The sequence below is a fragment of the Solanum verrucosum genome, unplaced genomic scaffold (genome assembly GCF_900185275.1).
Source record: "Solanum verrucosum unplaced genomic scaffold, falcon-dt-bn FXZP01000009.1, whole genome shotgun sequence".
In the NCBI taxonomy this organism is placed as follows: Eukaryota; Viridiplantae; Streptophyta; class Magnoliopsida; order Solanales; family Solanaceae; genus Solanum; species Solanum verrucosum.
The window spans coordinates 5,538,479-5,564,557 of NW_026020231.1; the positions used below are offsets into that span (position 1 = coordinate 5,538,479).

The window sequence follows — 26,079 nt, forward strand, 5'->3', positions numbered from 1 at the left end:
TTGTTAGTATTAGTATTATAAATAGTGGTGTCTTGTTACATATTTTCAATGTACAAAAATTACAAGAGTCATTGAGTTATTGAATAAAGTCTCATATCTATTATTTGTAGATTAATAAGTTTCTTGTACAAAACCATTGTTGAGTCTTTCACTTGTGCATATATTATTACCTTGAGTAATATTATTTCCTTTAAATTGGTATCAGAGCTTGTGTGAAATCCTTATAAAAACATATTTCATTTAAATTGGTATCAGAGCTTGTGTGAGATCCTTATAAAAGCCTTGTGTGAGATCCTATTAAAGTTTCTTATAAAAGCCTTGCGTGAAATACTGATAACAGCCTTGTGTGAGATCCTTATAAAAGTCTTGTGTGAGATCCAACACATAAAATAATATAAGTATTGCATATTTACCCGAATGTCCCATTTTTGTGTTTGATGATAAAAATAATTTTGAGAGTTGGTATCAACTAACTCTTCAAAACTGTTAGACTATGGTCCATTATTGATATTGGATTCGTGGATGTTCCAGAGGACACAACATTGACCGGTAAAGCTGCAAAACAATCAAAGAAAAATAGAATTGGATTACAAGACACAATTCTATCTTAATTGCAAGGTCGAATTGCATGTATATAATAGATTTTTATATGATAAGTCATCAAATGAGGCTTGGACAATTTTAACAAAAGCATGTCAACGTATTTCAACTGTAAAACTCCGTATCTCTGCTCAACCACAAACATATAGTATTTATTATTATGATCCAATATATAAATTTATACGCATGTATATATATTACCTGTGGAAGAAGATTCCTTCATGCTCTAGGCTCTTTTTGCAGATTTTGCATCTCCGTATTTTGCGCTGCATATATTTTTCCTTATATCCCAGCAAATGCACATGATTATGTTGTTCTGCTCTTTGACGAAGAGTATTACGAAGAGTTTCAACATCCTCTTGAAACTCCAACTCGCCGTAATTATAGCAATGAATAATTTTATAGTTACAATGTCGACGATTAATTTACGTCGTAATTATTATATCAACGATTGTTCAAATTGTTATGTCAACGATCATTTTATGATGTTATTGTGCCAATGATCATTTTATGTCAACAATTATTTGCGTCGTTATGTCAATAATTTGAAAATCTGATCGAATTGGAAGAAAACCTAGTTATTATAGTTTTCTTTAACTATTAACGATCTTTTAACTGTTAAACCTAGATGTTATTATTTCATTTAATTACTAATGACCTTTAACTATTAGATTAGTTGGTAAAGTGACTAATTAAGAACTCATGGTAATTGTGTCAACAATCATCCTTTATCGTTGCAATGTCAACGATCAATTTACAGTGTTACCATGTTAGCGATTACTCGTGTCGTTTGTCAATGATTATTTGTGTCGTTATGTTTAGGGCTGGGCGTTCGGTCGGTTCGGTTCGGTTTGTAAATTTCGGTTTGGTTTTTCGGTTTTCGGTTGGCAAAAATATGAAACCAAACCAAACTGAAATAAATTCAATTCGGTTCGGTTATTACAATTTCAGTTTGGTTTATTTCGGTTTAACCAAATTTAATTAATAGTGTCATGTGGGTTGTGGCTGTGTTGCAGGTTGCGGTTCAAATAATACAACAATCAACAAACTTCTATAACAATCAACACTCAACAACTCTCCAAACTCCAACAATCTATGCTATACAGTTTGTCTTTTGCCTTCAAATTTCAACAACATTTAACTTGCAACTTACCAATTAACAGTGACCTGTGGGTTGTGGTTGTGGCTGTGTTGCTGTTCAAATAATACAACAATCAACATCAACTTCTATAACAAATAACAATCAACACTTAACAATAGTCTCGAAACTCCAACAATCTATGCCATACAATTTTGCTTTTGCTCTCCAAACTCACCTAGTTGATATTCTCTATATAGAAGCATTAACCTTCGAGTCGCGAGCACTGAGCAGTGGCGGGCTGCGACCTGCGAGCACTCAGCGAGGAGCCAAGGAGTAGCGGCTGGCCTAAGACTTTAGAGATGACGGACGAGAGACGAGAGACGAGAGACGAGAGTTGAGAGACGAGCAGCGGTGTAAGTCGTAACTGAGAGACGACTGACGAGTGACGAGAGTTGAGAGATGAGAGCTTACTGTGATTTGTATTGTGTTAGGGATTTCAGGTTATCAGTTTAGGGATTTCTATTGGAATTTGGGCCTAATTTTGAAAATGGGCCGGCTGGGCATGGGCTACTGAAGTAATTTAATTAAGAGGTGTAAAGAATATATGTATAATTTCGGTTTTTCGGTTAACCGAATTGTTTTAGCCAAAAACCGAAAACCGAACCGAAAAACCGAAATATTCAAAATTGAAACCGAAACCGACCGAAATAACCGAAAAACCGAAACCGAAATTTAAAAAAAATCAGTTCGGTCGGTTTTTTCGGTTTTAACCATATTATGCCCAGCCCTAGTTATGTTAACAATCATTTCATGACGTTATATATAATGCAATGATCATTTAATGTCGTTATTGTGTCAACAATTATTTGTGTCGTTATATCAACAATTTGAGAATCTGATCGAATTGGAAAAAAACCTAGTTATTATAGTTTTCTTTAATTATTAACGATCTTTTAACTGTTAAACCTAGTTGTTATTATTATTATTATTATTTCATTTAATTACTAACGAGCTTTAACTGTTAGATTAGTTGGTGAAGTGACTAATTAAGAACTCGTGGTAATTGTGTCAACGGTCAACTTTTATCGTTGCAATGTCAACGATCAATTTACAGCGTTACTATGTTAACGATCACTTGTGTCGTTTGTCAATGATTACTTGTGTCGTTATGTTAACAATCATTTCATGACGTTATAATGCAATAATCATTTTATGTCGTTATTATGTCAACAATTATTTGTGTCGTTATATCAACAATTTGAGAATCTGATCGAAGTAGACTAAAATATAGTTACTAGTGTTTTCTTTAATTACTAACGACATTTAACCGTTAGATTAGTTAGTTAAGCGACTATGACCTAGGGGTAATTATGTCAACAATTATTTTTTGTCGTTGCATATGTCCACGATTACTCGTGACATTATGTCAATGTCGTTATTATGTCCACGATTACTCGTGTCATTATGCCAATGATAATTTTATGTCGTTATTACGTCAACAATTATTTATGTCTTCTCACATCTGGGATTAGAGAAATCATTAATGATTGTATTGATGAATAAAATTATTGAGTACATACTCCCCATATGGGGAGATAATTGTAGAGTCATAAGTTAACTATAGTTAGAGTCCTACTACAATATTTGTTACTACTATAATAATAAAACAATTATAAATAATCTAATCCTAGGTGGAATATAATCCTAATCGTAACCTAATCCTAGTCGACTTCAGCTAATACAATAAGTAGTTGCCTAGTCGATATATATAAGTAGTTTAATCCTAGCGTGACTCTAATTCTACAACAGTGTTGTAAACTCGTGTGTTGTAAACCGGTCAGTCAGTTTCGTTGGACCTGTTCCTTTGTCATGTTTCAATCATCAGCTTCTTTCATCTTCAACACTTCCCTTCAAACTAGAGAGTAAAGGAACAGTTAACCTACCTTGCGTCGAATACCCAGCAAAAACTTGTTTTGCCAATGCTTCGGTATGAATATAATGTTAAGTCGTTGCTTGTGATAGTTCATCTGCAGATTGATACGAGTAGTCCCACGAGTAAAAACACTTAAGCGCAATATGATAATTCCTACCACATATTTGACATGACTTAATACTATTTCTCTCCTTATTTCCATTTGGGAAACATTTGATTATTTGGAGAACCTGATCCATATTGAGTGTTCTAAGAACCTGTTCCTTGTCCAACAGCCTTGAAACCTGTTTCTCTGGAGTTGATGTTGTTGTTTCATCTTCCCCTGCCTCTTTGAGCAGATAATACTATGTTATGGTTTTGTTGTGGCACGTCTTCTTCATTTTCCCTTATATCAAAACCCGTGAGAGCATTAACAAATTGATTAATGGTTTGATATGGTGTCTTACCTAGTATGAAAGTCCTGAAGGTCTTGTATTTGAGACTTAAACCTCTTGCAAAATTAATTACTTTGTTATCTTCATCCACAAGTTTGTGAATGGCTGCAAGGCCATCACATATGCCTTTGAATTCCTTAATGTATTCATCAGTCTTTTTGGTTCATAGCCCAACAATTTGTAGTTGTTGTTTAAGTTGAAACTTTTTATCTTTTGTTGCTTGAAGATAAGCTTTTTCCAAGCATTCCCACATCTCCTTGGCAGTTGAGAGGCCCACAATTAGGTACATGTTTTCTTCGGTCAAGGTGATTGAGATCCAACTCCTTAGCAACACATTTTTCTTCTTTCAATCATCAATGGTACCACTATATTTTGCATCCTTCTCAACCGCTGCAACTTCCCTATAAGCCTATCTAGTGGAACAACTACTTTTAGTTGGTTCATTATTTGTGATGAGATATGTTAGTTTCATCTCCTGAATCAATTGAGATATTTGTGTCTTCCATATGAGGTAGTTTGTTGGCTTAAGTTTAATGGCGCAAACAGCAATGAGTTGGTGAAGTGAGGAGATTGACATAGTATTGTTAGAAGGGACCATTGCAATTTATCGTGTAATTTTTGGAAAAGCTTTCAAGCACTGATACCATGTAAAAATCTCACATTTAGGATTAGAGAAAATAATGATTGTATTGATTAATAAAATTGTTGAGTACATATTTCTTATATAAGGAGACAATTGTAGAGTCCTAAGTAAACTATTTTTAGAGTCATACTACAATATTTGTTACTACTATAATAATAAAACAATTATAAATAGTCTAATCCTAGTCGACTTCAGCTAGTACAATAAATAGCAGCTTAGTCGATATAAGTAATCTAATCCTAGTGTGACTTTAATTCTACAGTAGTGTTGTAAACTCGTTGGACTTGTTCCTTTGACATGTTTTAATCATCAGCTTCCTCTATCTTTAACATTAACAATTTAAATATTAGTGTTTCCTTTAACTATTAACGCCTTTAACAGTTAGAGTTGTTCGTTTAGTGACTATGAACTAAACGGTTACTTCACCTTAATCATGTCATTTATTTTCAATCATGTAAATCTATTTTTAAAATACTTTCATTTATTAGCGTATGTGTCTTATCACCTTGAAGCACGTAGATCGATTCGATCGCTAAATACTCAAATCGAACTTGTCTATCATTTTGGGCACATGGATATTATCAATCTATTAGTGATGACAATAATTCTGCAACACCTAGTACTTTTGGACTATATTGAACCATTTTAGGTACACAAATGGATTTGAACCCAGTGAAATTGTCTGTACTTGGGTGTAAAAGTGGAGTCTTAGGTGTGGGAGGTGTATTGGGTATGAATCAAGATGAGAGAACTTAAATATAAAGTTGAGCTGAAAGTTTTTCTACCGATTAATTTTTCATATAAGAGTCAACTTCAAACAAATATTTGTCCTATAATATAAAAAGTTATATGTCCATTATATAACAAATTAAAGGTCTACGAGTCTAATTTTTATTCCATCAAATCATCTGTCATTCAGACTTTTCTACAAAAAAATTTATGATCGTTTTACTAAAAAGTAGAAGAATTGGGAAATTGTGCATCCATCATTCTCTTTATGTTATCTGCACTTTCGACCGTATAATTGTTCCCTAAATTCCAACATTCTATTTATTTATGCGATCAGAGTACTCATTACATTCCCGTTGTGTTGTCTGCACTTTTGGCATCGCACAATAACCGACAATTTTTTTAAGGCAAAAGGGTCTGGTCGACCCTTATATTTGTATGCGTTTGTATTGTGAACCCTTCTACTTAATCATTTGTCAACTGAACTCTTAAACTCAATCAAAATGAGCCTTTTAAACCCCCTTCAACCACGTGTGTAGCTGACTCTCTTTTACATAAATGACATGTCATATCCACATCAGATATATTAATGCCATGTCATTATTATTTTTAAAATTATTAATCAAAATTATTTAATTAAAGGTAAAACAATAAAAATTTAATAATCTTTTAAGTAAAACCTATTACATTTTCTCCCATTCCCACTGTTTCAGTGCCCAAGTTGTTGACGTTGTCGCAATTTTTGTCGACGAAACCACTTATATTCCTTTCGCCTTCATCTCCAGCGCACATCATCACCATTAGCCTTTCCTCATCCAACCTCCACAAAACCAATAACCTAAGCCACCACACTAGTTCTAGCTGAACACCATCACCATTTTTCGCCGCCATGATTATATCCTTGCACCTTCACCTACCTCCACTAAACCAACAACCTAAGCCACCACACCAGTTCTAGCTGAACACATCACCATTTTTCGCCGCTATTATTAGATCCTCGCACCCTCACCCACACCTCTCTCTCCCTCTACTGCTTATCAATGGTGTCCGACGAGCACCACCAGCGCCGCTCTCTCCCTTCGTCGGTGAATTAGTGGACTCAAGTAGGTGCCCAAGATTATCTAAATAGATGAAAATAAATTGTGGAAAAGAAAGAAAAAGGGGTTGGGTAGGGGATGGATATGACTGAAAATGAGGTGTAATGGGTGAAGAAGAAAAGTTTTTTACTTAATGGTTTAAAAAATATTTCTTTTATAATTTTTAATATTTTTTAAAGTAAAAATGCTCCTCACTCACCTTAATAGGCATGTAGTTACACACTTTTGCCAACTCAAACATCTAATGCCACATAAGCTTGGTAAATGGTCAGATGAGTTTGTTAAATTGTGTTTTATTGAGTTTAAGGGTTCATTTGACAAATAGGTAAGTATAAGGATTCACAATACAAACTCATACAAGTATAATGTCCACCAAATCATTTTGCCTTTTTTAAAAAACTTCCTTCTTCGAATTTTTCATTCTCATCAACCCTAGGACGATTTTCTCTCCCCTTTTCCTCTCATATCCTCTCCTCACCCTTTGGCACTAAGGTATGTTACTTTAATGTATTGCAAAGTATTCTTAGTCATTAGTTATGAATTTCCAACCAGATTCTACACCACAATTTTAAGAATTTTTTAAAAAAATCATTTCAAGATTCAAGAAAGATTTTTGTGGACGTTTTTCTCCTTCCATGATCAAAATTTTTGTTGGGTATTTGGAACAATTAAGGTATGTAAGGATATTTCAAGTGTCAAAATATCATTGTTCCTTCCCACAATCCATTTTCCATGTCCACATAAATAATTGTCTCCATAATCTGTCCAGTTATGTACAAAAATACATATTTTCTACGAACTTCCATGTGTGAGCCAATTAAAGCTATTCTCGACTTACTTCACATTTAGAATTGCACAAAAAGACTACTTATCTCAAAGAGGTTTGAAGAAAATTTTGGAAAAATATAAATATATTCTTTCATATGGATTTAATTTAAACTCGTAAACTCCTAAAAATTATTCGTATATGCTGATAATTACTCATGGACACTAGTGTTGAAATTTATTATACATATTGAAATTTTACTTTTAACAAAAAAAATCAGTATTCCAAGTAAAAACATTTTAATTTTCTTCTTCACTTCTTAGAATTGTTGTTAATTTCCCCCTTTATTTCTCACAATTATATTGTTAATATGCGTTGTAGTAACTCGTAATTAGATAAGTGAAAAAATCATGAACATAATATCATATTTGAACTAAGTATTTGACAATGAGGACCTATTTGAGCAGAAGTATTAAATAGAGGGAAAATCCGCTCAATTTCACATAATACGAGGGCACATTTGAACATTTTCCGTTTTCTTAATAATTCCACGTAAAACTTTGGCCATTATATAAACGGGTCGGGTGCACCGCCCATAGACAATATAAAGATCCTACAGTTATATTCAAGAAAACACGACGACGCCGTATTAAAGACGCAGGAATAATATGGCGGGAAAACCTTTAATGCTTTTCAATGTGATACAGTGTTAGGGTTCTTCAGTCGAAGCGAATTGTCGCATTCAAGAAGATGCCGATTTACAAAATTAGGGGAATCGATGTCGATTTCCCTTACGAGGCTTACGATTGCCAGATCGCTTACATGGAAAAAGTTATTCAGTCCCTTCAAAATGTATTATATCTTTCTTCAACATTCATTGGGTTTTAAGGTTTTTGGATAGAAGTCTTTTCTGCTGAATTTTTGAAGTATTTAGTGAATTTAATGTTTCAACTAGTAACCATTTGACATTAGATACTTTGATTGAATAGGGCTTCTGTTGTTGGAATTAGGAAAATTACCCTAATTTCTGTAGTTTCTTGATAATCACACGTGATTGCACTGGTGGAACAAGGATTTTTAACAAGGGGATTCAAAAAATTCGAACTTGCTATCTGAAGAATTTTTGAACTACCTTTGCCAATACAATGAGAACTTCCCTCATGTCAAGGGGATTCAAAAGTTTCTCTGTATATATGAAAACAATAATAATTATTTTTGTCCTTTTTGCGCAATATGATGTTCCAACGAAAAGGAATTAATTGAACCACCTTCCTTAGCTATGACCTTGCCACTCGATGGTCCAATCAACATGGTATTTTCAGTTTTCACAGTAAGCAGCTGCACTACTAATTTTTTCCTAAAGAGTAGAATTAACATCTGACATGATATATACAATATATTTTCTAAAGTACAGATTAACTATGTTTACATGAAGTGTTTTACCATGTCTGTATTCCTTTTTTCGTTTTCTTTTTCTTTTTGTGTAGTCTTAAAAAGCTTCTTGTTTTACTTGATGAATGCTTGTGATGCGACAGAGATCTAACGCATTGCTTGAGAGTCCAACTGGGACTGGGAAGACCTTGTGTCTTCTTTGTGCCACATTGGCTTGGAGGAAGAGTTTGGGGGGTTTCTCAGTCCGGAAGAGTGGAAGAAGAGATCATATTTCCAGTAGCCAGCAGTCTGATGAGTCTTCTCAATCTGAATCTTCAACATTACCGAGTATTGTATATGCATCACGCACACATAGCCAAATTCGACAAGTGGTGAAAGAGTTAAAGAGGACCAACTATAGGTAGAGTCAAATTGTGATTGCATTATTGAACACGTGGCTTTATTATTATCTTTTACTGTTAGCATATTATTGAGGTCTTTCAAATAGTCTCCTAGTTCAGTGGCAGCATTTTGTTAAGAAGGTTTCTTATTTGCAATACTTCACATTTACGTATGCCATAGGGTGTCTGATTCTGTCAAATATAATGTGATGTATAGGCCGAAAATGGTAGTCTTAGGGTCTCGGGAACAACTATGCATTCATGAAGAAGTGAGTCAGCTGCGTGGAAAAACACAGACAAATGCCTGCCATGCACTTTGCAAAAAACGCAAAAAACGTTATTGTGCCCATTTTTCTCGCGTTGCAGGTATATTAAGCATATCTGCTTGTACTCAAACTCTTCATGGTTGAGCTGGATTCTGTTTTTGGTTATTGATTCACTTGTAAATGTTCCTAGTGTCATTTATGCTTCAGCCTTCCCACATCCCAGGTGTATTCTTCTCCTAAGGAGGTTATTGCACTTTTTATTTTATTAGAAAGTACATTTACCTGCATGGTCAGCTCAAAAATTTAGGCTCTCTTTTTCCTGCTCATATCCCTTCTCAATCCCTATGGAATTATGTAAATAGAAGATAAAAGACCACATCTTGCATCCAAGAGTGTGACCATGATCAATGAAAATGACAAGGCCATGGGCAACTAGGGTTTAAATCCCAACAAAGTAAAAAAATAATCCAGGTGTTTCTTTCCATTTGCCTAATCTTTGTGGACAAAGTTAGCTGGTACTTCGTACTTTTGCTGGTGGGAAGTAACAGGTTTAAATTTTACGCTCATAGGACCACTTCATGTTTTTAATTTTATTGGAGAAACAAATAAGCAAAGATGCAAATTTACTCGGTGGAACATGTGGTATATGATACTGCTAGGAATTTATTTAGCTTTCTAGTTTATAAAGGTGCTGTATGTCAGTATGTCAAACACTTTTGATACTGAGAAAGTATGTATATCCAAATATATAATGATTGGACATATCAAGACCCCTCATAATACTAGTCACTATGCACTTGTTTTTTTTGCTTGATCATACTTTATTCGGTAAACTCAGAATCAGTTATTAATTTATCATTTGATCCTTATATTGTTGCATCATCTGTGTATGATCTCTGTGATAAGGAGACAAGCATCTGCACCTTGAATGTTTAGGCAGATAACTCTGAAGAACACTGAAAAAATTGTCCTATTTAGCTAAATTAAATAACTGGTTTAATTGCTTGTTTGGTTAATTATTACTTCTTCTGTCCTATAACATATGTCAGCTATATGCTCTTTGGTATTTTGACTTCTTGAACATCATAAATAGTCGACTCCTTGTATAGTTTATGTTTCCTTTCTCTATCTCATCATGATTACCGTTTCTTTTTGTCCGTGTATGTACTTTGTGATCTGGAGACAAAATGTGTACCTTGATCTTTTAAGAAGATATTCTTTAAGACCTTAGGCCAAATGTACTCGTTAGCTGGATGAAATGACCGGTTTATTGCACATATGACTAAACTTCTTCCTCCTCTGTCCTTTAATGCATGTCTGCTATATGACTTCTTTGATATTTCTTGGAAGATCATGAATAGTTGATTGCTTGTATAAATAACCTGTACTTTCTTTGTCTTATCATGATACAATTTTACTTTTTCTGTATTTTTTTTTTTGGATAAAGTAATTAATTTCATTAGAAAAGGGGCAAAAGCTTGCCCGTATACAAGAAGTATACCAAATGTGGAAAACCTTACAAGAGGACATGGTTTTTTACAAATACTTCATCTGTATATAACTTTGTGATCAAGAGACAAACATCTGAACCTTGATATTTAAGCAAATTTCTTTGAAGGATTTAGGCAAATTGTCTCTTAAGCTGTATTAAATGGCAGGTTGATTGCTTGTATGGTAAACTTCTTACTTGTTCTGTCCTGTAACACATGTCAGGTATATGTTCTTTTTTGCAGTTTGATTCTGGAATGTCGTGAATAGTTTTGCTTGTATAGTCAACTCGTATTTTCTCTCTCATCATGGTTGTCATTTTACATGTTTTTGTTGAGTGTTTACATCTGGAACAATGTGAATCGTTGTTATTGAGGCTGAAGGCTCTTGTGACCATTTAACCAGAGAGATTGGATATATTAATGATTGTTTTATAGCAACAACTCAAATAACATAACAGTTCTTTATTAAGTTTTTTGGTGATCTAAGAAAGATTAAATGTTTCTTTTGATGAGGTAACATTATATTGATGCTTTCGGAGAGTAAAACCTATACAAGTAGTAACAAAATAGAGAACGTACACAAAAATATGGTTCGACATTCAGTCGTCTATACCAATTGGGATATCTCCTCTTTCTTTCCATTCAAAGGACCAAATAAGTGCTAGGTCTTCTTCTAAATTCCCAAATATGTGTCACCCCTCATTGTCTCAAAAAGGTGATAAAGTATGAACAAGTTTCTTCAGAAAAAAGATGCCATTCTTCTGTGTCTTGGTTGGTTTTGTTTGCTTCGGTTATTATTTCGTCTTTATTGAGACCCTCATTTGACGGGTCGACAGCCAATCGTAAGGCTGGACCAGATCCATATCTTGTTTAGCATGAAGAATCACGGGGAAGCACTAGTATGTTTGATTTTCTAGATCGATTATCAAGATCTCATCCCCCCTCGACCAACTTTTTCTCTCTGAAGTTAAGCACTATCTCATCTGGACTGAGATCCATATAATGAATCATTTCAGTTAAATGACTTGCTAGCCACAATATATCCCCGACACAATCTACATTATAAAGGATAGTTGTTTAGAAATTTCAAAAATGTTCGGACAAAACTTAATGGTAAATTATGAAGTGTCCCATATAAAGAAATAGAAAGCGAAATGACTTGCTAGCTACAATATATCCCCAACACAATCTACATTATAAAGGATAGTCATTTAGATATTTCCAAAAGATTCAGACAAAACTTAGTGGTAAATTATGTAGTGTCCTTTATAAAAAAAGGTAGATCATGTAGTGCCAACAGAAATTTGTAAAAAAAATAAAAGACTCCTTAACGATCCAAAAAGCTTATCTTACATTGTAGAAATGTTTGAGAAAGAGAAACTCTGCTATATACCCCTAAGCTAGCTTTGGGTGCCTTTCTATGACTTGCCTCCTACCAAAAGTGATGGAAAAATAGATGAGGTAATGAAAGTAAAAGTATGTGTATAAGAAAGGGTAGTCTGGACTACGAAGCATCCTGCACTCACACATGGTTCAGAGAAGAAGTGCATCCCAAGGGGGTGTGATTTAGGCAGCCTACCTTGGAGAAAGCATCATGGTAGGCTAATGACTTTCTGTCGATCTAATACAATTATACAAAAACATAAAAGGTGATTGTGTAACTAAGCATATGACATTCTTTTGTTTACTTTTTGTCTTAACTGTGCTTGGTGAATTATGACTGTTTATGCTGTCTTGTTATACACAGAGTTCATGAAGATTAATCCTAGTCTCGGAGAGGAGCCTATTGACATAGAGGATTTGGTTAACATCGGAAGAAGCAGTGGACCGTAGGTTTTTCTTGTGGGTCTTGTCATTTAATGCTGATAATATGACTGGACTCACTTCTGGTTCTTTTGTAGGTGTCCATATTATGTATCACGAGAACTTCACAAGACTGTGGACATATTATTTGCGCCTTACAATTATCTTATTGATCGCGGATACAGAAAATCTTTGAATATTCAGTGGACAAACAGTATACTTATATTTGATGAAGCTCATAACTTGGTAAATTGCACCTTCAACCGTTGCATCAGTATTTTCTTAGAATGCTCACCTTTGCATCATTCTTCTGTTGTAATTTAAGATTCAATTTTAATATTTTTTGGCGTTTTTTTTTTTTTAAAACCAGGAAAGCTTGTGTGCTGATGCAGCCTCTTTTGACCTTTCTTCTGGCCTGCTGACAGCTTGCATCTCTGAGGCTAAAAATTGTACAGACCTTTCGATAGAAAGGAGGGAGATGTCAAGTGACAAATCATGTAATCCCGATAACTTTGCCATTCTCAGAGGTAAATTCGTTAATTGCTGAATGAAGTTATGATAGATGCATTTGACGTGATTTTATTCATGGGTTTTTAGCGTATAGTTCATTGCCTTTAATTGTTCAAGACGTGTCTGTAAGGTCCAATACAATCTAAGAGACATTTCTCATTAGAGTTCAATCAAGTTGCCTCTTACTTTCGTTTTGTTGTTTGTTCCTCTCAGTTATTTCGTACTAAATTTACTTGTTCAACTCCTTTGTATCTGGGGTAGTATATGGGTGCCGCACACTCTTTAACAGTATGAATCTCATGCAGCACTTCTGTTGAAGCTTGAGAAAAAAATTGGTGAAGTACCCATTGATTCAAAAGAGTTGGGTTTCACGAAGCCTGGACCATACATTTATGAGTTTCTTGCTGATCTAAATATCACACAGAAAACGGCCAACATGCTCATTGATATAATTGAGGAAGCAACTGTACTTCTTGAAGAAGGTGAGTTCTTACTGCCTTGACCTTCCGAATGTAATCTACCTTGTATCAGATCTACTCTGGAATGAATGGTTGTTTGCAGCACTGTTTAACTTGGCAGGAAGATTAATAACTTAGCTTTCAATTCATTAATTATAGTTTTAGTGGTCCAAAATTGTTAAACTAGAGTTCAGATTTGGTTATAATGTGGTCTAAATTGTATTTGCTTGAGAAAGTGTGCTTAATGTTAATGATGTGAGTTGTGTCAGAAGCTAAATGTACTATTTTGTATACCAAGGTTTAACTCCTTGTGCAATGAAATTCACTTATTACTTGTTAAAAAAAGGAAATGTGTTCCATGCAATGGAAGGGGGCAGAAAAAAGTTGAGTTGTTTTTAGCTTTTGTAGCCAGGGTGTTTTGTATTTATTTTAGCTTTGTATGGTGCTTCTCCATTTGAAATCACTGAATTCTTGTTCCTTGAATCAGATACAAACACTACTGAAGATGGAAAAACAAACAAGTCAAAAAGCACAGTCTGCAGATTGGAAAGCATGGGTGACATTCTACAGCAGATTTTCAGAGATGATGGGAACCCTCATGCTCAATACTATCGTGTAAGTTAGGAGATTATGTTGCCTTTTTTTGGTTGGCAGGTTGTGAATGATTTTGTTTGAGACTTGTACGATTGTACTAAATCCCGATTCTCAGTCAGTTGTCTGATTGAAGTTGTTTCATGTCTTATCAGGTTCATGTTCAGGAAGTTCAAGGAAATGGCATGGATTCCTTTAAAGGTAGCCAAATTCCTCTTCGGCATAGTGCAAACATAGCTTCAGTTCTTCGGATACCTATGTCCTCCATAGTTTTTTGTTTTCTTAACCTTTAACCCTCCCCCTTCATATTTTTAATCTTCGATTATGTGCTGCAGGCAAGGGATCTAGGACACTGAGCTGGTGGTGTTTCAATCCAGGTATTGCAATGGAGCAGTTCTCCAGATTAGGTGTTGGATCTATCATTTTGACTTCTGGCACATTATCTCCAATGGATTCCTTTGCTGAGGAATTGAAGTTGTGAGTCCAATCTATCCCAAAATGTTTACTTGTTTTTGTTCTGGCATGGGCTCTGGTTTCCCATCTCTTTTCCTTCTTGCTGCTTGTAGAGATTTTCCAGTACGTTTAGAGAACCCTCATGTTATATCAGACAATCAGATATGGGCTGGTGCTGTACCTGTGGGCCCTTCTGGTTATACATTCAACTCATCATACAGGACACGTGATTCTATTGAATACAAGCAAGAGCTTGGGAATGCCATTGGTATGTGGAATGTGATGCTGGAATGTGGTGTATATGCAGCTGTGAACTTTTGATGATTTTTCCAGATAATGTTTTTGATGGATGTTATTCTTTTTAATTTTATGCTTCAGTCAATTTTGCTCGCGTTGTACCAGATGGCCTTCTTGTATTTTTTCCTTCATATTACATTTTGGAGCAATGCATTGGCTGCTGGAAAACTTTGGTAAGGATCTAGACATAATGAAAATTGACATCTGCTTGGCATTGGTTTCTGTGAGCATAATTTTGGGCTATGAAAATATTCAGGGACATTCAATCTCAATGGGTTCAAGCACAATATGGGAAAGGATATGCAAACACAAGCTGCCTGTGGTTGAACCGAGACAATCTTCCCTTTTCCCAACGGCAATTGAAGTACGCCATACAATTTTTGTAACTTTTCTTTTATGCATTCTGTGTCTGTATTTGACTGAGATGTGTTGGGCCTCGACAGGACTATATGGCCAAGTTAAAGGACAAATCAGCATCTGGGGCTGTATTTTTTGCCGTCTGTCGTGGAAAAGTAGGTTTCTATTTTAAAAATGTTTCTTTAGCTCTTGATAAGAAAATTTGTATAGTTTTGAATGTTTAATACAAGCTTATGTTATTAGTGGGTAGCAGATACTTCTAGAAGTCTTCGACATAGTTAAACTAGTAGTGATTTGACATGATGGGTTGTTATGCCTGGGGTTTGATTCAATGGTAAGGATGCAATGCATGCAGTGTGGGTTAGGCCCCACGTCACGATTTTGAATGCTGCCTTTGACTTAAGCCTGACATTTAAGTGGAAGTAGGGTAGAGGGATGGGCCCATACTCCGAGCTGTAAACCTCTAAGCACAGTTGGAATTTGGCAAGCTAACTTACACGGGGTTTGTTGCTTATAAAAGAAAAGGAAAAAAGGTTTAATTGGATGTCTGCTTCTTTTCTTAGAGACATGTCTCTTTTTGGTAAGTCGTGGTATTATTTCTGCTTACTAGGGAAAGCATACATTCCGTCTAAAATATAAAAGGGGAAAAACTTAAATGACCAATATATCTTATTCCTTTGTGCACACTGTTTTATAAACTTATCATAGTTGTACATTGAGAAAGCGTGTAACTTAATAGCAGAAATTTCCTAGTAAAAATGGACATAATTCATTGAACTTGTAAATCTAAGTTATTCGCAACTACAGAAGGTGAAGCATACAACTGGGTATCTCATAGAAGATGTGTCAAATGAATTAGAGACCTACCAATCGTATTAAATGTTTAAATATGAAAATGTTGTGCCTAACTGCATATATGTTCCTTTGTTCTTATATAATGGTATACATTCAGGTTATCCTAGATCATTGATAGTAGTGTTATAAATGACACCCTTTGATCATGTTTCCTTATTATTGGTTGATTGGTACATAGGTGAGTGAGGGGCTGGATTTTACTGACCACGCTGGTAGAGCTGTTGTGATCACTGGCATCCCCTTCGCCACAAGGACTGATCCTAAGGTTTGTGAACATAATCACTGCTATTGTGTCAATTTTCTCGTTGGAGTTGTTCAGTGATTCAAGTGTTTCCTAGTTTTGTTTTAACAAAAACTTACATCCAGTCACTTTGCATCCTGATATATCATCTTCAACAACTAATGTTTCCTAATTTACTTCTTTCCTGATATCATTTGGTTTGTGGTAATTTTGTTGATTCAAATATATGAAAGCAACCCAGGGGATGGAGTACTTTGATCTTCAATTCATTTGAAAACTTTGATCTGAGGCTCTAATTTCCTTTGGAGAAAAATGTTTTGCACTTGTCAATAATTAAAAAAATATGTGTTGCACTTATCTGATTAAATCATAAATAAATGTGTTGAACTTAGTCTGTTGTCACCTCGGCGTTGTTGTCTGTTCATACAAATGTCAAATGAAACCTTGTGCACCGTATGTCTGAATCAGGTTCGATTGAAACGCGAATTCCTGGATCAACAGATGGCCTTGCAACCAACTGGATCTAAGGTACAGGTCAAACCAAAAAGGTGTTTAGGTACTTCTGAGCTTGTTTCTTGTTGAACCCACCTCTCCCGAGGGCTGGCATATTCATACTAAAAAGTGATGTAGCAGGTCCTAACAGGAGAAGATTGGTATACTCAACAAGCAACCAGGGCAGTTAATCAGGCTGTGGGCCGTGTCATTCGTCATAAACATGATTTTGGAGCAATTATATTTTGTGATGAAAGGTATATACCCTTTTTGACCATATTGCAATCAATATATTGGAGCAATAATCAGGCTGTGGGCCGTGCCAACTTTTCACCAAATTGCTGTCATATATTGGCTGCTCTTTTTTCCTTGTACATATGACCAGAATGCTGCTAGAGTTATTTGCCTAAGCTGGTAGTGAAATATCTTGCTTACAACTTAGTCAAACCTTTGATACTGGATGGATAGTTGAATGACTTGGTTTCGATTGCTTAAGCTCATTCTGATATTGAATGTCGATACTAAACACGCAGACTTTCATACTGTTGGAATTAAGGGAATTGCCATGAGTCAACTATATCTGTTAAAAGGAAGTTCACAATAGGGGCGTCTCCCACTGCATATTTGCAGAAGTAGAGTTACTGTGTGTCATTTGGTCATCATTCTGCCTGTTGCATAGAGTGACCCATCAATTTTGAAACATCTGTCTTTAACTTCTCCTTTATCTTGAGCAGATTCACATACTCCAATCGTCAGTCACAGATATCACGTTGGATACAACCCCATATCAAGGTTGATTTGTTTTAATTGGTATTTTTTGCTCTATTTTTGTTTTTTGTTTTCTTTTTCTAAATTATTATCTTTTTGACTGTCCAGTGTCATTCCAAATTTGGGGAAGTAGTCTTTTCATTGACACGCTTTTTTCGTGATGGAAGACTCCGTGGCCCTACAAAGCTAGAAATGATGCTACCAGATGACAAGGGTAAAGTAAAACTAGTAAAAGAAAATCATAGTACTCTGTTTTGGCTTAATGTTGCACTCTCTTGCTTGTATTTATTGATGCCATTTTGCCTAGATCACTTGATGTGATACACGTGAGGTACTATATTCTGTGGGAGTAGTCCTAGGTTGACATTAGGATTTACACAGATAGATCTCTGTAGATCAAAGGTTGTGTTGACAACCGGTTTCAGTTTTCTGCTTAGTTATGGTTCAGATATTTTGGGGTGTATATTTATAGGAGTGGGTGAGAGCATTGGTTGAAAACAAAAAGAATCTGAACTCAAATTAGCAGTTCAGTCTGGTTTTCCAGTTTTGGTTTGGTTTCAGCGTAGAAGAAATACACCTACATTTGATTGGTTCCGCTGAAAAATCAAGCTAATCAATGGGTGTGCGTGGACGTGCTTAATAATTTCTTCTCTAACATGCTTCCTGCTCTCCTCCAACTGTAGCTAGTCTATATATAAAATAATATAGTAGGTAGTTAGCCCATGAAAGGTTTGTCCATGTCATGCTTCCGACCGACAAATGCACCGGTCCGTAAGTGCAAAACTATGGCGAGTGGAGATGTTAAAAGGGGATGGGGTAAACCTAGAGTTATATGGAAGGAAGTTTTCTCAAAGACCTACAAATTTTTGGATTCAATTCAAACTTAGCTAAAGATAGGGAACAATGTAAGAAATAGATGCAAAAAGGTGATGTTTTTTATCAAGGGAAATTCAGTCACCAAGCAGATGCAGAGAGGCCAGACAGTACAAAAGATGTGAAATAGCTAGCTCCTGTACAAATGATTCTATGCCAAGGTGAGGGAGCTAACAAAATCAGAAATAGTAGTCAGCACTATATACGGTGTTGAGATTGTTCCAACTAAAAAGGTTAGCCAAACATTTAGCTTTGAGTGAATAGGTTGGAGTTGAGATGCCATTAAAACACATGCGGTTTCTTTCTGACAGGATACACCAAAAGATAGAAAAAAAAATAGGTTTTGGTCTTGTTAGAGAACTTCTAATATTTGGTACGATGATGACATGAGTTGAGCTTAAATAGAGAAGTGACGATTCATATAGCTGACTTCAACTTGTTTGGGACTGGGGTGTAGTTGTTGTTAGCTTATGAATCCCATTTTCACTCATGTTTTTTTGGCACAAACCCTTTTACAGCCAAAATTTGGTTTAATTTTGGTTGTGATCTAATGGCAGCTCTCTAGTAGAGTTTATAAAAAAATCTGATATTACTGTTGAATATATGTCACCTTCTTAATTGACAGTTGATTTCTCATTTCACGTACAGTTGAGTAGATTGGATGGTAACTTTTCTTGTTTTGGATACCCAATATCTTTGATGCGACAAGTCAATTGAGGGATTTAGACAAAGCTTAATAAATGAGTTTGTTCAGATTCAATGACTAACTCTGGTGTATTTTATATAAGGCTACAAATTGACAATGATTGCGTAACTCACCTATTTTTGGCAAGTCTATACTCACTGTGTATAAATTGGACGAGTGCATTTCAATTGGAACTTAGTTTAAACTAGTTCAACCTCATTGATGATGGTATGTAGGTTTATAATTGTATAGAAATCAAAACTCCGCTTTGCACGAGCTTCAAAAGAAAGAGAGACCGAGTCACTAAGCAGAGAATTAGATCCGAGAGCAAAAGAGATTATGAAAGTTCTTTCACTGGGCAACCCTGAAACAAGTTCTTCAACTCAATCTATTTGTGCCCGTGAAAGCAGCATAATTTCATGTGTGAAGCATAGTGAGGAAGCAACATGTTCTTTCTTTTCATGCTTTTTAGTGATTTTGTCAAATTATTTGTATCTCTGTCTCCTTTCATTAGTTGAGTCAAATAATACCTCCTCACTTCTACACCAACATACCCAGTGTAATCCCACAAGGGGGGTTTGGGGAAAGTGAGGCTGTTTCCTCACTGAGATAATTGAATTTGTTATTGTTATTACATATTACTGTCATTGTTGTTACCTATTGATTCTGGTTCTCTTGCAGAAACAGTAAAGAGCGTAGGAAACTCTCAGTATCAACTTCACTTTGAAAAGCTTCTCACCTCTCTGGTAAGCTAATTTAGTGTCGGTGCATCTTTTAAAGTCAATATGACAGTAATGCACATTTTTTCTGATTTCTTTCTTCACATGATTCTGTTCATAGGTCTCATCAGTGAATTTTCCTGGCTCTACTAATCAATTGTCTTCCTCAGTTAAGCAAGGCAACAGCCCTGGTAGGCTGGAAGACATACTTCCTGCTAATAAATCATCTCTTAGATCTGATAAGCTAGCCAAGATTCTGGCCGTAAAACATGCAAGTAATTTATTGGTCCCTGGACGAAAAGACATGCCAATTAGCAATCAGAAAATAATTGACTTGACGAAACATGAATTGGCTGATGAACCACCAAAAGATGTTGGTGCACCTTGTTCTATGAAGAGGCCTCGGTTAGCATTAACAGGATCTGATTATCAAAGTGATCATTTTCGAAAGCCTCATGATAGTCCTGACTGTTCCTCAGTTGCCCATCACCTGTTGTCAGAAAGTGACTTTAGATATTTATTGAATAATAAGAAGTCACAGTACTCTGATAACCAAAGTACACGAAACAGTAATTTAGATAGAGCAAACCTTCTTGAAGATGAGAGGACATCACGAAAGACTGCAGGGTTAGTTGACCTGCAAAATGAAGATGGCATTCTTAGCTCTGCACCTTGCAATAATGAGGAGAAAGGATCGGCTTTTCTTGTTCAGGTAAATGCTGGAAATTTACTCTTCCTATATCAACTTCTTTATGTGTACTAGCGTGCGGGACAGCATTTGTCTTTCTTGCTTTAACTGCAGTGGTGGCGTTTCTGTCTTTTTGTCTATCTCAATTTAGTGTCAGTGATGTTGAGCAACTAAAGATTGCCTCTGTATCTCACCTAACTCCCTATGGTTTTTTTGATGACAAACTCCCTATGTTATTTAATTTATGGTGATATTTCTGCTGTTCTGTTTGATTTTCTTTTGAAAACACTTTGCTGATTGATATAGGAACCCGTAGCATATCTTGGTATTTTACTATGTTGTATCTATTTCTTGTCACAAATTTTCTTTTTTCTAGTTTCTGGTTTCACAGGTACTTGAAACTCTGGTACATTAAATAATCATTGACTATTGAGTGAGTGCACAAATGTGACCATGCTGAAGAACCAAGTTGACATAATTATGAAGCAGAAGGAAATTTAATGCATTTCCTCTTTATATGGTAGTGATCTAGGGTTTTCTTTGGGTGATTCAAGATTTAGACTAATATGAGAAGACTTAGTAATTCTGGTGTGAAACAGGATCTTCTTCTATCACTAATGGATAAACTGGGATACACCAGTCACTTGGACAAGACTATATAAGACTTACTAAATGCGTCTCTTCGATCTAGCGTATATTCCCTTGCCATTAATGGAGCTCCAGCGTGAAATAATAGGTGGTCTCCACGTATTCAAATTCTTTCACTAAAAAGGTTCAGATTTAACCCCCAATGCTCGACTATGGATTAAAATTACCTTCAATTTGAAGCTCTGTTAGGGGTCAAGGGCAAGAACGGGAAGTCTAAAGGAGGGCAAGCTTTATCAAAAAAATTAAAACTTAATAAAAAAAAGTTTATAGGAGAGCAAATCTGATTAGTTTCAGATAGAACAGGGGAAAATGCAACCCTTTTCCCTCTTTATATTATTGGACTTTCTTAACATCAACTTCTAAAATTAATCCTTACAAGCTCATTGTTCACAAGTTACTTATCATTGCTTTACCAGAAAGGACAGTATTCCATTGGGCTTGAGATTTTCCCATCTTGAATTTATCTCTTGTAACTGGCAAAGACTTCTACTGTATAAGTAACAAAATTTGGGGTTATTAGTTGAGCGTTTCTGCTGTGATCTCCTATGCAGGTCAGGGAAAAGCTTACTGATACAGAATACCATGAATTCGTCGGGTATATGAAGTCACTCAAGTCTAAAGCAATGAAGATAGGCCAAGTTCTTCAATCTATCATAAGATTATTTTCTCTTCCTGATAGACTACCTCTCCTTCACAGGTATCATCTCTGCAGTTAGCTATTTTTTCCACTGTTGCATCTGAATTTTAATCTAATTGTTGGTTATGTTGCAGATTTAAGGATTATGTTCCCGCGAAGTACCATTCCTTGTATGATCAGTATTTAAAAAGAAATCATGAAGTAGCTCACTTGTGATGTGCAAAGTCATCTTTGTAAAGTTAATGAGTCTTCCGTTCTAATGAGGAAAGCTCTCATACCCCCCCCCCCCCCCCCCCCCTTTGGCAGGCACACAGCCATGAAGTCAGCCAGTGAGTAGTGCGTCCATGTGATGGATAAGGCAAGGAACCAAGAGTAGAAGAGGACAGAAGCAGAGTATACATATCTTACTAAATTCAATATTCTTGTAATATCGCACTTAAAAGGGAAAGCGCCAAGTGATTTCTTCTCATATATTTAACCATTGGTGGTGTGCTGATGAAGGTGGTAAGTGCCCAATGAAATAGTCGAGATGCATGGAAGTTCGACTGAACACCATCATTGTAAAAAAAGGTGTATAGAAGTTTGTTGTTGGGAATTCCAATCACAAACTGGAATACCCTCTATAGGCACTTGATTTTTGGACTATTTAATCCTCAAGAGCGGATCAAACTGTGTATAGCGTGACTGTTACTCCAGTAGTTTGGGTAAATACCTTTGTTTTGCATCCATTTGAAATACCATTGGATCAACTTAATATTTTTTGTTTTTCACCATTTGAGGTTTATAAAGAGATTTAGAAAATATAAGAACTGTTGTACTTTTTCTGAGAGGTAAATGGAGTAACACAGCCGCTGAGTATTCCTATAGTTGATCTCAACTAGTTCGAGATTGAAAATGAGGCGTAGTAATTTTGTGTTTACTATTTGTGGTTTATTGCAGTTCAAGCCAAAGAAATTTCGTGCAATGCTTATTTGTACACTAATATTACCTGTTGAAGGAGCTGGGGCGGAGCTAAGTAGGGTTGAAAGTGGGTTCGGATAATTACACTATTTATACATGATTAAAATTGATTCTTATGTATATATAGTAGATGTTGAACTCTTTTAATTTCTTCATCTTTACTTATTTATATTGTGAACCTAAAGTTCTGATTTCGCCATTGAAGCATAGCCATTTCGACGGTGACATTCAGTTCTTGATTAAGGCTGTAGGTATGAAAATGTTTAAAAAGTGATTTTTCACATATGTTTTGGAGTTTATTAAACAGAAAATAATATTCAAAAAAATTTGCTGTGACAAACAAAGAGCGGAATCATCCGAGAGTTTTGGAATATGATTTTCCTCTCACCAAAGACCGAGTCCAAAACTTTGGTTCTTAATTAATGAAAATATCCGATGTGTTCCTGAGGAAAAGAACTTTTAACTTAAATCATAAATAAAGTGACATGACCAAAATAATAAAAACTACTGATATTTGCATGTGAAGCAACAGAAAATAACAACTCATTGCTTTTTACCCACTAAATTATAAATTAAACCAGTGACTGATTTCTTACGTTAAGTATTCCTTTGGTTTAATTCCCCACCCAATGGTCGAACATTCCGTGATATCGCCGGTACTCTGCCGGAGTTTTCACGCAAAACGACGATCTGATCCACAAACGCACTAAGTATGTACTTGTACGATTTCTTATCGTTCAAATTTAGGTAACAAAACAATAGCTCCTCCATGAATTCCCAGTTGATTTTGCCTTGATCGTTCAACCTAGCCTCCATCATCTCCTGCATCGATTGCCTGAAATCGTCGTACGGACTCGGAGAATACGTTACTAGTGTAATAAAATCATCCGCATTCAGTGTTTCCTTTGAGTATTCAGTACTAATTGCCGATAATTCATTTGAATTGGTGTTGGTCGCGGTGGTGATGGCTGAGGTGGATCCAGTGTCGTCAGAAACTGTCATGCTCGTCCGTGCTTCTTCAATTAGGGAGCTTGACGAACCAGGTGCAACGAAAAAACGACGAGATCCGGTGTGATTTAATGGTGGAATGACGTACCTGTTGTTGAAGATATAATTAAGTACTCATTTCAAATGAGACGAGCGCTTTTAGTCAAATAAAAGAGTTAAAAAACTCAAATTGTGTTATACCTTGGAGACTCAGACAATGAATTTGGACTTCCTGCAATTTCTTCTTTTTTGCCTTTCTTCAGGATGCTAGTATTAGCTTCAGCTTCATTATCGTCATCTTTGTAATAAAAGGATTTAAAGTTCTCAAAGACGAAACGATCAACATCTGCAAGTGTTGCAGCGTCGTTTTCGCCTTGTACATTCTTCTCTTTGCGATCAACGGTGGAAAATGAAGGCGTTTTGGGGTGCCTACACCCGCGGAGCAACCAGCTAGTGGACGATGAGAGAGTCTTATTGGCGGAATTAGTAGTTTGTTGTGGTGTGGGTTTATTTTTTTTCTTTGTGAGGTAATCTGAAAGAGATTTTTGGAGTTGCTTAGGCATTATGCTTTGATTTCTCTGTTTTTGGCACTTTTCTCTGCTTTGTGTTGTGATTAGTAAATATGAGAATTGGGGATAAAGAGTACAAATTAAATGAAAAAATCTGAAACGGTTTAGACATAATTAATTAGTCTAATTAATGAAGTGCTTAATGGATGGTTATTGATTATGAAGAAACGTACTAAGATTTTGTTTTTTTTGTTTATGTTCTTTTGGGAATGGTGGGGAAGAGGGCATTAATTCTCAATTTTCTATTTTGTAAATCCGATATTTTAAAGTGTCAGGTTAATTGTGAATACGAGCAAATATACGCACAAAAAGAAAACTGGTCGATTATGAAAAAAAAGACTTGTTTTTATCATAATGCGTTTAAATTGGTATTTTTACCTATGCTGTTTTGTTTCATGTAATAGGCTCGTCTGTACCATTTTCCGTTTGTGATGCAATTAGTGTAATCTTTTCCCTAGAAGAGTTATTAGATCTAGGGGTGTGTATCGATCAATTCGGTTTTATGTATTATCAATTTGGTTTATCAGTTTTCGATTTGTTAAATACGTCAAATCAATAACTAAATCAATAAGATAATTTTTTATCGGTTTTTGGTTTATCAGTTTTGGTCCTTAACGGTTCAGATTTCGATTTACCCAATAAAAAAATACTTATAAAATAAATATATGACTTCGCTAATAAATTTAACGTAACAAAACAATAATGTAACTTTACAAATGCACATAAAATAGAAACAATATAGAACTACACAAGTGTAACGAAAAGAGAAATTAAGAGAAATAGGGTTTTTACTTAGATTTTGACGTTGTGTAATGTCAAGTTATGAACTCAAAGTCATTGTGAAGTGTGAATTTAAGGCTAAAGGACAAAAACAGTAACTAATAAGGTATTGAGATTAATATATAATATTTATATACAAGTAAAAGTAGTAAATTACTAGTCTTAATGGATTATCAATTTACCCAATAATCCAATATTAAAAACCGATACCAAACTGATAACTCGATAATTTTTTTTCTTATAAAACCATTAAAAAATCATTAACCAAATAACCCAATAATACTTTTTTCGGTTCGTTTATTGATCGGTTCGATTTTTGAACACCCCTAGTTAGACCATCTTCATTCCACCTCTATTTTAAAGCATCTCCAACCTTATCCTCTATTTTACTCTCCAAATATATAATTCTCTATTTTGCTCTCTAAAAAGGAATATTTTTCTCTCTCCTCAATATTATATTATTATTTTCATTTCACTTTTTATTTTCTTATTTCATAATACTTCCTTCTTCTTTTTTTCCAAATAATCACTTTATATAATTTTCATGTTATATAATTTTTTTTTATTTAATATAAAATCAAATTGCATTCTAAATAACATAAATTGCAAGCAAATACTATATAATATACAAATTAATGGACATAAATTGCAAGCAACATTATTGTGATAAAATTATTGTGTTATATATTGTATTGTTATCTTGTACTCCCTCCGTTCACTTTCACATTTCACACTTTAACTTGACACACCCATTAACAAAATAATTATTGATATAGTTATTTTACCAAACTATTTCATATTAAAGATGTCTTGAAAAGTGATTTGAAAAATAAGTATTTAATGCTGAGGGTAAAACATGAAAAAATATTATTGTCTTTTCTTGATATGTCAAAAATG

General features: G+C 35.0%; 2 protein-coding genes across 4 annotated transcripts; one reads left to right on the forward strand and one right to left on the reverse strand.

Moving 5' to 3' along the window:
- The first annotated feature begins 7,942 nt into the window (after positions 1–7,942).
- Positions 7,943–22,628, forward strand: LOC125832428 (regulator of telomere elongation helicase 1 homolog). 3 transcript variants are annotated; one of them, XM_049511578.1, is made up of 23 exons: positions 7,943–8,135; positions 8,819–9,075; positions 9,273–9,421; positions 12,559–12,640; positions 12,713–12,860; positions 12,985–13,141; positions 13,430–13,606; positions 14,070–14,197; positions 14,329–14,374; positions 14,509–14,650; positions 14,740–14,894; positions 15,005–15,096; positions 15,180–15,287; positions 15,367–15,435; positions 16,314–16,400; positions 16,845–16,904; positions 17,007–17,125; positions 17,603–17,660; positions 17,745–17,850; positions 19,876–19,940; positions 20,035–20,625; positions 21,801–21,946; positions 22,021–22,628. In XM_049511578.1, the coding sequence occupies exons 1-23, from the start codon at positions 8,034–8,036 to the stop codon at positions 22,100–22,102; spliced, it is 3,126 nt and encodes a 1,041-aa protein (XP_049367535.1). In that variant the 5' UTR covers positions 7,943–8,033; the 3' UTR covers positions 22,103–22,628. The 3 variants fall into 3 exon arrangements, with proteins under 3 accessions (XP_049367535.1, XP_049367536.1, XP_049367537.1); XM_049511579.1 differs by having other exon boundaries at positions 17,010–17,125; XM_049511580.1 differs by lacking the exons at positions 7,943–8,135; positions 8,819–9,075; positions 9,273–9,421 and adding an exon at positions 10,775–11,034.
- Positions 22,629–23,412: 784 nt separating this feature from the next.
- On the reverse strand, positions 23,413–24,430 carry LOC125832316 (transcription repressor OFP14). The gene is made up of 2 exons (XM_049511455.1): positions 24,035–24,430; positions 23,413–23,942 (listed from the first exon to the last, which is right to left on the reverse strand). The coding sequence occupies exons 1-2, from the start codon at positions 24,394–24,396 to the stop codon at positions 23,444–23,446; spliced, it is 861 nt and encodes a 286-aa protein (XP_049367412.1). The 5' UTR covers positions 24,397–24,430; the 3' UTR covers positions 23,413–23,443.
- Positions 24,431–26,079: the final 1,649 nt, after the last annotated feature.